The following is a 14,835-nucleotide window of genomic DNA, read 5'->3' on the forward strand; positions in this document are numbered from 1 at the left end:
GAATACTACGATGCATAGATGGGAATATTTTTAAGCTAGTTTTGATGAATCCTCTTGAAAAGATCATTCCGTTCAATACGTTTGTGTTTTCAAAGATGGCATTGGCTCTGAGATCTTTATAGGAATACTTATTTTGTTTTGGAACGGATCTATAATACTGGGAGATCTCTCTAGTGCAATTTCCTACAATATATAGTTATAATATAATGCCCAGAATGATCCGTAAGATCTCCCCTATCATCAGTCTCTCTATTTATGCACCCCAGGCTCCTCCCACTGGCCCTTTGACCCACACTTTTCCGCGCTGTTTCCCGTTTTAGCCATTCTTGCAGTCTTTCAGCAGTTGTGAAAACTCATTTGGCCAGAAAAAAAGGGGAAAAACGCAATTGCTTAATTATCGACAAGACAGACGGACGGACAGTCGGAGGCAACGACAGCTGAAGGAACTTTGGCAGTAAATTGTTGCAAACTCAAACACCCCACCCCAACCCCTTTTGGGGGGAAACCCCCGCCCACACTCGTAATATCTATGACATATTGAAGCTCATAAATTATTTTTAATTATTGGAAAACGAAACGAAAATGGGGAGCCAAAACTACTATAGAAAAGGGGGGGAAAATGGGTCGAAAATGTTTCTCTATTTAGGGGAAATTGATGGATGTGCCAGCGCTTTTCAATTATGAGGATCGGATCCCTGCCCCTCCCCCATCCGCCGATTGAGAGGTGGAAAATCAAAGGAAAGCTAAACAAATATGCCAGAGAGAACACATCTCTTGTGGAGGGAAAACAAATAGGGGGAACAACTTTCGACGGTGCAAAATGCAAAACTACAAAGTGAAAAGTGAAAAGTGAAAAGTAAACAACGCACGCGGACCGGCTGCAGGGAAATTGCTGCTCCTTCGAATTGTTGTTGCTGTTGTGTGCGCAAAGTTTTTGCACAAAATAAATTGCGCAAAATTTAATTAACTGCCACTTGAGTGCATGGGTGAAAAAAGGGGCAGGGGACGGGAAGGGGAAGAAGGGGGGATCCTGGGGTGCTGTTCTGTCCGCTGCAGCCCTCCGCGCGTGTGTGTGTGTGTGTGTGTGTGCGATAATCATAATTCAAAGTTCTCCTCTCTCTCTCTCTCTCTCTCTGTGGGGGCGGCATTGGGAGTGTGTAAACACACAAACAAAATGCTTGAGAGAAAACACCGCGAAACTTTATGAAAATTGAAAATTGCACAATTTTACAGTTCAATGCTGCAGCGGGGGCACGGGGCCATAAGCCATGGAAAATTGCTAACAAACATTTCACGGGATACACTTTCATATGCAGTACAGAAGATGGCTTGATAAAGCGGTTAGACAGAGAGAGGGGGGAGGACTGGAGTGAGATTTCCCCCCGGAGGGATTATCCAACTTAATTAAGCGCTAAACCGCGGTAGGGGAACACAAGAAACATGAGTAGATTGTAAGGAATATTGTGCCTTGAAGTACATATGTGTATCTGTCAGATAAGAATTAGTCTGGGATGCCCGAGGGTTTCTACCACTTTATAGGGATCCAAATGTATTCAAAACAAGTCTAAAAGCTAGCTGGAGAGCTACTTTCTCAGAGTATTTGCCATTTCACCAATGTATAGACTCCCCTTGGAGTTTTTGAGCTGTAAAGAGGAGCCACAAAGGGCGCTGTAGCGGGTAAAAAGTTTCCGAGCGACCGAAACAGCGCGAGCGGGCGAAACAGCGAAAACAAAAACGCGCCAGAAACGCGCTTAATGACGCGTATCTGCTGGCGCTCATAAACAACAAAAGCAACAAGGCGTGCTTTATGGGCAGGACGCCGACGCCGACGCCGAGAAGGAACGAACTTTTGGCCATGGTTCGTTGAGGCCGAAAGTAAACGGTGTGTGGTGTGGTCCGGCCAAAGGGATCCCCGATACCCGATCCCCCCTACACCCATTCCCCGGATTCGAGTAGAAATTGTGTTAACAAATTACGCACGCATTTTAATTGCCCATTCGAAATGGGGTGTGTGCGGGGGCTGGACTGGACTGGACTGGACTGTTGTGTATCTCACGGATGCAATTAAAAAAGTAGCTGTCGGACCACACAACCACCGACCAAAGCGAATGAACTGTGGAAAGGAGCTCTCTCTCTCTCTCTCTCGCGCGCGCTATCTTCGCTGACGTGACAAACATCTAACATGCAACATTAAACATTCAAATAACCGATAGATACAGATGTTCGAATGGTGTAAATGGGGTATTCGTTAGAGAGGAGTGCGTGAGGGGGACGGGGCATGTCGTGTGATATGGAAATATTAGATGGAAATATAAGACGGGCCATGACCCGTGGAAGTTTTCTGCGGCAGAACTCCAGCTTCGAAAACACTCACTCTATATATTCACGAATGCTCACAGAAAACCCGCGAAAGATTGTCAATTCATGGAAGGATCTCTCTTGTCGTGGAATTCCCATTGTAATCATTCATTAAAACCATTAAATATTAAAAATAAAACAATAATTAATGCGTGATTAAAAAACTCCCCCTCCCCCCACAGCACTTGTCACGCGTCCATCCCTAGAACGGAGCACCAGATGCAGAGGCCACTGTAGATATGGTAATAAATTAACATAATTTACAGCCACGGGAGTATCTTAAATGCATGTCACCACCAGCCAACAGCCACTAGCCACATTTCGAGCAGGCGCGCATTCACTTTTACGCCGCTCGAACGCTCTATCGCCGCAAACATAAATCCACTCCGATCCGAGAGGGAAACCAAAACATGTTCGATGTCTCTTCGGGGCTCTAATCGTCGCCAAGCTATCAGAAAAGTTCGGGACGAGACAGAGACTTTTTAATTTATCGCCAGAGAGCCCTGAAAGCCGGAGAGTGGCTTTTGGTGGGTGCTAAGCTATTAATTGTTATTTAATTTTTGTTTTCCACGCGGCGACACGGCCTGTCACATCGGCTTGGCCCGGCCTGGCTCGGCCTGGCATTCGTGGCGAATCTTATCGGATGCCAGCGATCATCGACAGTGTTGCAGCTGCACCCTGAGGCCTGCCTCGAGGCCTCGGGGCTGGGAGCCTGGTGCCTGGCCAGCAAAATTTATAGATCACTCGATCTATTGGCTCTGGAAAAATGTATATCGCAAAAAATGCAGTCATGTTTTTATGGCCAAAGCGTTAAAATGCCAAATGTTGTCGCTGTCCAAGAGAGAGGGAGAGAGAGAGAGACTAACTTAAAAGCCATGATTTTATGCACTTTATGTGCGGGTTAGAGGGGTTTTTGGACTGAGGAAAAAGACACAGATTAATGATTAATTTTAATATATTTTTCCCCCATTTTTTGGGACAAGGGACATATATTTCGGAGTGGTTTCCAAGAGTATTTCTTTATTTTTTTACTTGCAAAAATAAAGAGCATTCCCTTATTCGATCTGAGATATCTACCTGCTCTCCATGTCATGCATTTCATGCCCCACAAGTTGCCGGCTGCCGGACGCCTTAAGTGCCGCTACTAACTACAACTTCACCTACATAAACCGTTGCGATCCACTTCGCTGGCTGCTGCCCCAACGGCATGCGGCAAGCGGCAGCTGGGAGTTTAGTGTCGCATTTACTTTTGATTGCCACCGAGTGGTGCCACCGGCACATGGAGATTTCCATGCTGCTCTGCAGCTCTGCAGTTCCAAATTACATGCATTGCTGCAGCTTTGGTGTTTGGTTTATCGTGTGTGCTGTGTGGCCACTGTTTTTCGGGCCAAGACAACATCTAATACCAATCCATATCAGGTTTTGTTTTTGTTTCCTTCAGCGCTCCATGTGTGTGTGTGTGGGACTGTGGGATATTTCTGGTGCGGTGCTAGAAAGTAAAAGTGAGCCACGCATTGTGGGATATTGTGTAAATCGATGCATAAGCCACCAAGCAATTAGTTTGGGAAATTGGTTTTAGAGAGTCTCTACAGCGAGAGTGGGTTGATGATTTCCATAAATTTCCCAGAGGTAAATATAGAGATTAGAGGGGCATATACTCTCATGGCATGCAATTGGATAATAGAAAACTAGTTGGGAAATGGCCAAATAAACATTAACTCGTAATATCATTGCTGGGGATAAATGGTCTGCAAAACGCTGTGTTCCATGAATGGAAATTGACCATTTATTTATTATTTATTCCACAAAATTAAGATTCGCCATCGATTCCCCCCTTCACCAGCAATCGTCCAATATGAGTGGAACTCAATTCTCCCTCTCGCTGCCCGAACGCTCATTTACCTACATATTTTGTCACTCAAATCTTCTCCCATTCTCACTTTCATTTACTCTCGGTCACTGCAATCGGCTGTTATTCGTGGGAGAGCAGTGCATGGAATTACCAAAGTGCCGAGCGATCATTCACCTATGCTCTCACACAGCAGTTTAACAGACAAGGCAGCTCATTCTCATATACAAGAACTGTAAATGATCTTAGCATCGATGGTTGCCCAAACTGCGCTTTGTCTTCCACTCTCGTTCTCATTCTCTCTCTGAGAGTGCAATGACCGAAGATTTTGCGGAACTTCTACACGCGTGTGGGTGTGTGTGTATGTTATTTTTCAAAGCAGATAATTGTCGCCTCTTCCTCACACTCCGCTCACGACAGCACCTTTATGGATTCTATGGCAGTGGATGCTGTCTCTGGCTGTGGATGTTGTTGTCATACTGCTACTGTTTCTCTTCCTATGGATTCTAATGCAACTGTGGAAGCTATTGCTTTGGCTTATACTGTTGTTGCTGTACCTCTCGCCTGATTACTGATCCCATAACATTTTCTAATACAAAGCACTCTTCTTTTAAGGCCATAAACCATTCCAAACGCATTCCCTTCGTCTGGTTCTCCCACCTTTTCTTTCAGGCATTCAATTTTTCATCCACTATATTGCATCCACACCTACTTAACCCGAACCCGAGCCATCCATCCTCTCCATAGGCATCCCCCACGACTGCATTCATACTACTCGTATGTTTCCCAATCAGATCGGAGCAGAGCAGAGCCAGAGCCAGAGCCCCAGACACCACTTGACCTCCAATTGTTGACTGTCGCGCATTTATCAAGCGAACCCAAGAGAGAGAGAGAGGGAGACTGCGACTGGGGTCTTACCTGATCTCTGGGCCACTTTTCAACGCATATTTCAGACAATTTATACGACCATTTAAACGGACCGAGCTTTAACATTATCAATTTAAATACAGCCACGGAGAGTTGGTGTGCCGTGGCATGGTAGAGTGGCAGGGAGTAATTTTTTATTTGGTCGCCGCAAAGCAATTCGAGCAACATTTCAACGCGCCTACGGTCAAATGAAATATGGCAGACGCATGCAGATATTTACGCATTTAAATAAATACAGATAAATTCGTACGGGTAGTCGTATTCGCATTCGCATTCACATTCGCATATTGGAATAAACAGCTGAACCATAAGACAGAAGGCAGACCAACATCAACATGGTTTTCATTCAGCTTCCATTCATTTCCTGCTACCGAACCGACGCGTCGGTGTCGTGGCCTGGTTTTGCCCTCACTCTCTCGAACACGGAAAAGAAAAGATGATTGGCTTTGTTATACAGTTTGTTTCAAAGGGAATTCGTTCTCCAGTGTGTGCTCCAGTTCTCCTTTGATTCATGTCAAAAGGAAGTACTCTGCTTTTGGTGCAAATAATTTAACCAATCTTCGCTCGGGAGATATCTTATGTGGAACACATAAAAAAAGAGATTTTAAAAAGGGTTTGGAGGATTGAAGTTTAAAAATGTTAAGGGGTTCATTTTAAAGAGAAATCTAATAGGAAAAAATTAGTCACAGCTTTATATGTATGTAATTGAACGAATGAGTGGGGGGAGGAACGTATTGACGTAGAAAATCAATGGCAAAGCTGCGTTCGCTGTAAACACATTCAACCACAAAAATTCACACGCTGCGCATAATAATGAGATCATCCACGGTCTTTGCATTGCCAGTGAGAGAGAGAGAGGGAGAGACAATGAAAGTGAGAGTGAAGCCCAGCTTTGGCAATCATTTGTAACCAGATCATTTACAATACAATTGCTCTCGCTCTACTGCTCTGTTCAACTGTGAATGATCTCTCCGTGCATGCTAAATCCAGGCCCTCTGCTCTCCCGCGAAGTAACGCTTGTTGGCAGCCGACTTCAATTCCAGAGAGAACGAAAGTGAGGGTGGAAGCTTCCGCAATCATATTCGCACAGATCATTTACAATGCAATTCAGCCCTCGCTCTACTGCTCTGTTAAAATGTGAATGATCGCTCGGTGCAAGCTAACTGCATGCCCTCTGCTCTCCCGCGAAGTAACGCTTATTGTCAGCCGACTACAATTCCAGAGAGAACGAAAGTGAGAGTGGGAGCTTCGGCAATCATATTCGCACAGATCATTTACAATACAATTCAGCCCTCGCTCTACTGCTCTGTTAAAATGTGAATGATCTCTCTGTGCATGCTAGCTCCATGCCCTCAGCTCTCCCACGAAGCAACGCTTATTGACAGCCGATTGCAAATCCAGAGAGAACGAAAGTGAGAGTGGGAGAACGAAATGAACGTTCGGCTAATCTGATGACCAGATCTCTTTTCATCTTCTCGGCGCGCGGCATTCGGTGAAAAAATTCTTAATTGCGCAATTTGTAAAGTGATTAAAAACATTAGAAAAATGGAATAAATATTCCCACAAATATTAGGAACAATATTCTGTGATAATTTTATAGCAACAGTGTTATACGCGTAATATATAATAATATGCCCTGTGTACGTTTTAAGCTGTAACGCGGATGTCCGTCGGTAGGTGCTCGCTTTTCGCTTGATTTTTTTGAGTGGAAATGACTTTTGCTTGCACAGGTATGTGGTTTTTCATTCATTTTCTGTTCTCCCCTTTCGCCAGAAACAATGCATATATTTTTAAGCGTATTTCCCTATTCGATGCTTGAAAATATTGTTGCCATTTCTTTGGAGGTTCGAAAACAAGTTGGTGGCTAACGAGCCAGCGTCTCTGGGTATAAAAAAAACCTCTCTGGGCAACAAGATAATTTGTTATGCTCGGCAGACGAATATAAAATAACAACAAAGCCAGTGGAATCCATTGGAGGAGCCACCAGCTGTGATGGACGGGACCACACATGGACACGTGAGGCGGCTGATGGGAGCCCAGCCAGCCCGGCCAGTCCGGCCAATCAGCAATGGTAATGAGCAGCGCCACAGCGGCAGAAGAGTCGGGCAGCAGAAGAGGCAGCCAAGACGCAGTCATCTATCAAAAGAGCCGCTGAGCTGCTGCTGCCTTCGATTTGGTATATCCATACATACTCGTACAAATACCTACCTATCTATCTTTCTATCTGTATCTGAGAGTCAGAGCCACCCACTTCTGAGCCATTCGGAGCCATCATTTTTCCACCGCCCCACCTCTGGAGTTTATGCCTAACCTCATGTTTATTAATGACGTCCGATGGAGGAGTAGGAGGAGTGGGAGGAGTGGGAACTGGGATCTGGGTTCTCTGGGCTTAGGGTTCGATGAGGGATCCTTGGCGCTTTGCGTAAATTTTCCGTAATTGGTTGTGGTTGAGTGCGTGCCGGGGCCGTAACCTGGCCGGTAACCCCTCCTCACCCTCCTCCTTCCTCCCCCCTCCTCCAGTTATTAGTTACGGTTTTGTGTTATTGGTAAATACTTGAACAGGAGACGCTGGCCAAGACCCAAGACCTCTGAGCCAAGAGCAGGAGCCTCGACCAGGATGAGGTCCAGGAACCATGGACTAGGGGTTAGAGCCCTCATTCCAGCTTTGCGGTTGATTGATTTCCATGTTGATTGCTGAATGCAAATGCAAATTCCCTGCGTGTGTGCCGCCTCGACTATTTAGTGCAATTCAGAATTAAGTGCATCGGGGATGTTCCTGTTCCTGCCCCAAACTGTTGCATCGTTGCATGTGTGCAATGATGCATGGACTTTGGGAAGTTTACTCCTGAGCGAGTCCCGATCCCACACCGCCTCCTTCCTCCAACCTCCCTACCCCATGCGATCCGTTCGTCCGTGAACCAGACACACAATTTTTGGGTTCCACATACTCTCTCTCTCTCTCTCTCTCTCTCTTTCCTCCGATTGGCGATTGGCTTTGTTACCGAATTTCGAATTGTGCTGAAATTTTGTATACAAAATACTCCCGTACTTTCCATAATATTTCTTTGTATCGTACCTTTTTTATTCCTTCTTGTTGTACCTCGAAAAATGCATAAATTTTATTTCATGGGAAATGAACATATGGATTTTTTCCCCCCATCATTCAACGGTAAAATGTTTTGTAAACATTTTTTTATTGGAAAAAGAAAAACTTTTTTTTGGCTCTATTCGAAAATGTGCAAAACTGTGAATATGAATATTTAGTGCGCAAAACAGAATTTGTATTCGATTTCATGATGCGTTTTGAATAAACATGAATAATTATACAAAGTTTTATTTCCTTTTTTTTGTTTGTTTTGTTAGCGAAAAATGCATAAAAAGTCGTCTACTAATAAAACCAAGGGCAGGGTCTCCTTTAAATGTGATAATCTGTGATATTTTTGTTGGAGAAATTATCATTGATTAATGGGAGAAGGTTTCCAATTTTCGTTAGGGGACAACAAAGTACAGAAAAAACACTTGAATATGTGAAAATCTATTAGGAAAATCAGTTAGAAGGTCTTTTTCAATGAAAACGCAGCTTGTTATAATAGAAAATATACTAAGAAATCCTACAAATTTATTGAAGGGAATATTTTTAGGAAAAACGGATATCTATTTACTCGTACCATCGTCGCAGTAAAAATCTCTTGTTTAATCAACATTTTGATCAAAAATGCACATGCATAAGTAAGACACACACACATACACGCCCCGAACACCTTTCCATTCGCATTACTTACCAATCTCCAATGCTGCCACGCCTCCTGATGGGGCACCGCCAACAGCTGGTGCTGCTACGGCTACCGCTGCCGCTCCTTCCGTGGCAGTGGCAGTGGCAGTGGCAGCTCCGATGCCAATTGCCGTTCGTGTGCTCAATAAAATCAAAGTCAGTGTCAGCCAACATAAAGTTTTATTGTTATTAACACCATGACGCTTAATGTGGCAATAACTTTTTAAATAATTTGTTGCAAAATGCCAGCACCAGTGGCAGCAGTGGCACCAGCAGCACCAGAAGGCGTTGTATCGGTGTCCAGGTCCAAGTCCAGGTCGCGGAGGTCCTGGTACTGCCTTCTCCTTTCCTTCGTGTGAATAAATTGAATTCAATTGTTGTAATTTTATTGCTGGCATTTTGATTTTCGTTTCGTTTTATTCTCGCTGGTTTTCTATCGTTCCCTTTCGATGTTCCTGTTCCTTTGAGTAATGCCTCACGTATTTTGCAGCTACATTTTACACTCTGCAGAAACGAAATAAAAGAAAAGAACAGGGAAATTAAGAAAAATTGTCAAGGGAGAGGGAGTCTCTTGTAGCCTTAATTGGCGGCAAGGCTTTAAGAATGTCGCAAGGAGGAATACATCCATAGGTCTCGTATCGTCTCGTCTCGTCTCGTCTCTCTCCCCCTAAATACATCATTGTCAGCAAATTAATGTGACGTGACCTTGCAAACTGTCGCGTTTTTGTCACATGACAGCAAAGTCATGGCAGGCGGAGGTCCTCTTGCTGTCACGGCCATCACTATGGCGGTGGCGGTGGCGGTGGCGGTGGCATGGGAAAGAGGGGATTCTATAGTCCCCGTCACGATTTTCCAGAGCTGAGCAAGCAGAAATTTATGTAAAATGTCAGAGACATACGATACAGAGCGCTGCTAAAACCCCCCCCTTCGCCTTCCTCCTGCTGGCACCTCCCTCGGCGACATGCCAAAACGTGTCAAAATACAAAAATATAAACAGCGCGAAAAACGCGCTGAACGCAAAAGCGGCAGAGAGCTGGAGGAGGATTTGGGGGTGGTCTAGGGGCTGTTTTGGGGGGGAGTGCCCGCTTGATGGTTGCCCTTTTTTGGCAGCCGGAAATGCGACAGGGCCTCTGTGCTCTGGCATTTAAACAATATTTTCTAAAATTTAAAGGCCAAATCCACAAGCACACAAAAAAAAAAAACACAAGCTAAAACTAACAGTTTTTTCAAGCTAGATTTATGACTCGCGAAGAGTGTAGGAGAGTGTACAAGTGCTGCAGGAGAGTGTACAGCTGTACGGGTGGTAAATGGGTGAAAGTTTGACTTGGAGAAAATGAGAATTTAGCTGATTGATGAATGGATTTGAATACTCAGAAGTTGAGTTTGCGGAATTTTACAGTGGGAAAAAAGGGGGGGAAAACAGGGAGTTTAATGGATGAAATGGTGGAATTTCCAGCAGAAATGGGGAAAAATAGGGGGAATACGGAACTAAAGGAACTTCAAGAATGCTTGTTAGACATTTTGTATTTAATTTATGATTTATGGGGGGTCTTTAATAGACATACCATTCTGAATGATTTTTTTGTCAATGAAAATTTATTTATTAAATTTAATTATTATTAATTTATTTTATTACTTATAATTTTATAAGTTATAATATATATTATAAATAAAATATATTCATTTTATTAAATTAATTAATTATTTTATTTATTTTTTCTTACATTTTTGTATATATTTATTTTATTTGTAGATTGTTTTTATATTATTTTATTAATATTATTATATTATATTTATTTATTTTATATATGTATGTATATGTATTTATTTATTTAAGTTTTTTGTTTCGCTTTTATGACTCGAAAATGTCAAGAAATCTTTGCTTTTTCTGCAAATTTCGCTCTATGGTTAAATAAGCGCACTGAGAAGGGTCTTGGAAGGGTTTAGAAGTATTGATAACATTCCCATTTATCCATAAAAACCCCCCCAAAAATACCCCACCTAGGATCTCTTTTCCTATACACCATCTGCTGAGAAGTTCCCTCGATCCCCCCTGATAGTTTTTCATCTGTTAAAAGTGTCTCTACCGGGAAAGAGGAAAAGATCAAAAGACTCCCCCCAACAACAAACACAAAGCAACATTTTCACAGGCATATTGCCGATGCAAAAATTCACTCGAGCAATTAATAAAAATGTGGAAGAAAAAGAACAGAAAAGAAAGGAGGGAAAAGAGGGCTGCAGGAGGTGCAGTGGCAGTGGCAGTGGCTGTGGCACAGGCTCTGTTCTGCTCTGTTCTGTTCTGTGGCGCCCACACTTCCTTTCATATGCGAAATGGCGAAATTTTACGCCAACTTCACAGTGGAAGTGGCAGCAAAGTTGCAAATGTGCCGCATTTTCCCCCCTTTAGTTTTCCCTCGGTAGTTGTTGCTGTTGTCGCTATTATTAATGTTGTAGTTCTTGGGGCTGCTATGGCTGCTGTTGTTGTTGTCGTCGGCAAAAGTCGCCAAAAATAAAAGGCATAAAATTTGTGTAGCAACAACAACAATCCGCACACTGGAAAACACTTGAATTCATAGAAGAGAGAGTGTGAGAGTGACAGAGAGGGAGAATTGGCGGTGAAATGAGTACACTGAGAAAAAATAAGGGTCTTTGCTGATGGGTTTATAGTTTTTAATTATATTTTGTAGGATATGGAAAATATACATTTATAATTTTAAGGTACTTTTTAAACATTTTTTGGTTTTAACATTTTTAAAGATTTTTTAGTTGAAATATTTAATTTTTAAACACTTTTTAGTTAATTTTTGTTTGGTTAAAATTTGCTTAAAGATTTTTCTAGTTGGAAGGACAGGCAGGAGCTTTAAAAATCTATTTTGATACATAAAAAATATAAATTTTCAGTTTTTAAACAACTTTTAAAATATTTTAGCATGATTTATTTTATGGATCTCATATTTTTTACGATGTTTTAGTTTTAGTTTTTTCCTTTTCGTAGTTAACAATATCCAACATTTTTTTTATAAATTTAAAAAATAAAATATTTGAGTTTTATAATTAGGTTTTTAATTGACTCTGGCATTAGGTCAGGATAGACAAGGAAATTATTTTCGAATTTAAATCCATGATTTCATTCTTTATTTAACTTTCTTTTTTATTTTTATACATTTTTTTAAGCTATCTATATATGTATTTATTATTTTTGGAATATTTAATAAGCTCCAGTACAAGTGGCCTTTCTTTTTTCCAAGTGCACGAATAGAAGTACTCCCATGGTAGTCGGCGCAATGTTTTTATGGGCCTTATGGTTGGGCCGCCTTTTTATGCCACAGCGTTGCAGGCGGCAGTTGCAGCTGGTGGAGCTGGTGGGGAGCTGGTCGTCTGGCTGTCCGGAGTTGCAGTTGCATTTGCAGATGGAAATGGAAATGAAGCCGCAGTCGGTGTCTGTGCCTGTTGTCTATGGTCTATGGCCTATGGCCTATGGGGTCTGTCGAGAACATTTTACTTTTTATCCGGTAGCCGGTGACGGTGACGGTGCCAGACCGAATGCAAATTTGTATGTGACGAAAGCAGGGGAAAAACAGTTGCGTGAAAAGCGGACTCGTTTTCCACCAGGTTCCTGAACTTGTAAGAGGGCGGCCTGAATGGGGCGACCCAATCGATTCGTTGCATATGCAAAAACGTTTGATGGCTCGATTTATGGCTGATAAAAATTACAATCTTGCAGATTTATTGATTCATTTTGAACATAAAAGAGTTTTCCCATGAATTCTGAAGTGAAATAAACTCCATTTATATGTGATTATATTGCCATTTAGCAAGGATTTATAAACCATTCATAAACCATTTATAACTCATTCAATTCCAGCCACAAAGTGCTACCAACAAAACTGAAATTAATTCATTTAACAAGTATCTCTCTGTCTCTCTCGCACTCCAGCCACTGGTTTCATTTTATTTTTAACAAATAAATAACCATCATCCAACATTTTATTCACTCTTCTAACCACTGCCATTCGTCTCTCCCTCTCACTCTGTCTCTCATTCTCCTTCCCTCTTGGATGGAAGTACTTCTCTTCTTTCTTCTTTCTTTCCCACATAAAATATCCATAACATTAACCACAATTACCATGAAATTTCATACCAAAAATTGCAGCCAAAAAGAAGATTGTGCCGTCTCCCACTTCCCCCCTTCTCTCTCTCTCTCTCGCCCCTCTATGCTCCCCCTGTCGTGTCACCTCTGTTGTCCAAAAACGCCCACAAAGCCGAAATTAAAAAATGGTTTAAAAAATATTTTTCTATTAATTTTTCCAAGCTGTCCTTTTTTTTGTGTTGCTGCCGCCACAGCGGCGTTGGCGTCGGCGTCGGCAACATGTGTTGCATGTGGCAATTAAATGCCGGCAGCAACAGCAACGGAGCAAATAAAAAAGAAGAAATCCCAAATGAAATGGCAAAAAGAAAATAAGAAATAAAAAGCAAGAAAGAAAGGTTTGGTTTTTGATGGTATAAAATCTTCAGATACCCTGGAATATAGGGATTGTTAAGGGAAACCTATAGAAAATATTGAGTATTTCAAATATACAATTTTAAACATAATATCTTTGCAGATAGTACAACTTTCTTTATAACAAATTGGTTTTTAAATATCGTTTCTGGATGCGAGGTTTTAAATCAGAGAAAAAAAGGCAGATAATTAATTTTAGTGAAGAAAAAATTTAGTTTTCATAAATCTATACATTTTTTACTCAACAAAAATCGAGGAAATGTAGGAACTACTTTTTATTGATTTTTTTATTTATTCTGATGAAGAAATTTTATTTGTATTATTTATTTTGTTACATATATTTTTTATTTTATTTATTATTTTTATTACATTTTTTATTTAGTATTTAATTTTAAACATGGAATTTTAACACTTAATATTTACTGAAATATAGCCTTACTGATTTATTTCATTATAAATTTCAATATTAATATTTTGTATATTTTTGAAATTTTTATATTTTATTTTATATATTTTTATTTTTTTTTCTGCATTTGGTAAACCATTTGCCCCAAATCATCATACCCTCTTTGATAGCATCAAACAGGGTATACACTCCCTGTCGACCGAGAGAGAGAGAGAGAGAGAGAGAGAGAGTATAATAATTTTTGGCGTTGGGTCTTGAGGATCAAATAAAATGCAACTTTTTAGTGACTCAGTTGGTGGCAGCAACAGCAACAGCAACAACAACAACAACAACAGCCGCAGTGGCAGTGGGCAACATGCAACAAAAGTCGGCAGTTGGCAATGTTTTTTTGGAGTTTTGGTTGAGTGCGAAAATAATACGAACAAAACGGTGCCTGCCCGTAACGAGGGGCAGAGTATGACTGGCGGGACATGGAGGAGGAGTGCTGGCTGGTGAATGGGGGGAACCACGACCACGACACGGCATAGAAAACCAAATGAATGACATGCCAGAGCGTCGTCGTCGTCGTCGCCGTCGTCGTTTCTGCAGCAATGCCTTTGTCTGGTGTGTGGCAGACGACTTGTGGTCCATTCTGCGTTTCCCCATCGTCTGCATCTGCAACACCCTCCTCTGACCCGACCCGTCTGCGTCTGTGGCACTGGCTTCAATTAATTTCCAGCTTCGGTTATTGTTTGCGGGTGTTAATGGTTCCCCCCCTCCCCGCCTCATCGCCCTATCGATGGTGTGGGTAGTGCAGACCCCCAGAGGCTCCCAGAGAGGGGCAATGGGGGTGTTGTACCTGCTGTTGACATTGGAGGATGATTGCAGGTATTTTATTTCCTCTAATGAGGTTAGGTGTAGGTTCGTGGAGGCAGGGCCTTGTAGAGGCCTCCTTATAGCTCATATAAACGATTCCTGTCTTAATTCTTCTATGAAGTCTTGTATTCAAAGGATAACACCTTTAAATGATCACTTCCTTCGAA

General features: G+C 41.9%; 1 protein-coding gene across 1 annotated transcript in view; it reads right to left on the minus strand.

Moving 5' to 3' along the window:
* LOC6902426 (discoidin domain-containing receptor 2-like) overlaps positions 1 to 14,835 on the minus strand; it is a 156,446-nt gene that overhangs the window by 110,685 nt on the left and 30,926 nt on the right. The window contains exon 2 of the mRNA XM_002133324.3: positions 8,917 to 9,410. Coding sequence (XP_002133360.3) covers positions 8,917 to 9,304 — 388 coding nt within the window. The 5' untranslated portion in view covers positions 9,305 to 9,410. The remainder of the gene's footprint in view (positions 1 to 8,916; positions 9,411 to 14,835) is intronic.

Source organism: Drosophila pseudoobscura, chromosome 4 (genome assembly GCF_009870125.1).
Source record: "Drosophila pseudoobscura strain MV-25-SWS-2005 chromosome 4, UCI_Dpse_MV25, whole genome shotgun sequence".
NCBI classification, from domain to species: Eukaryota; Metazoa; Arthropoda; class Insecta; order Diptera; family Drosophilidae; genus Drosophila; species Drosophila pseudoobscura.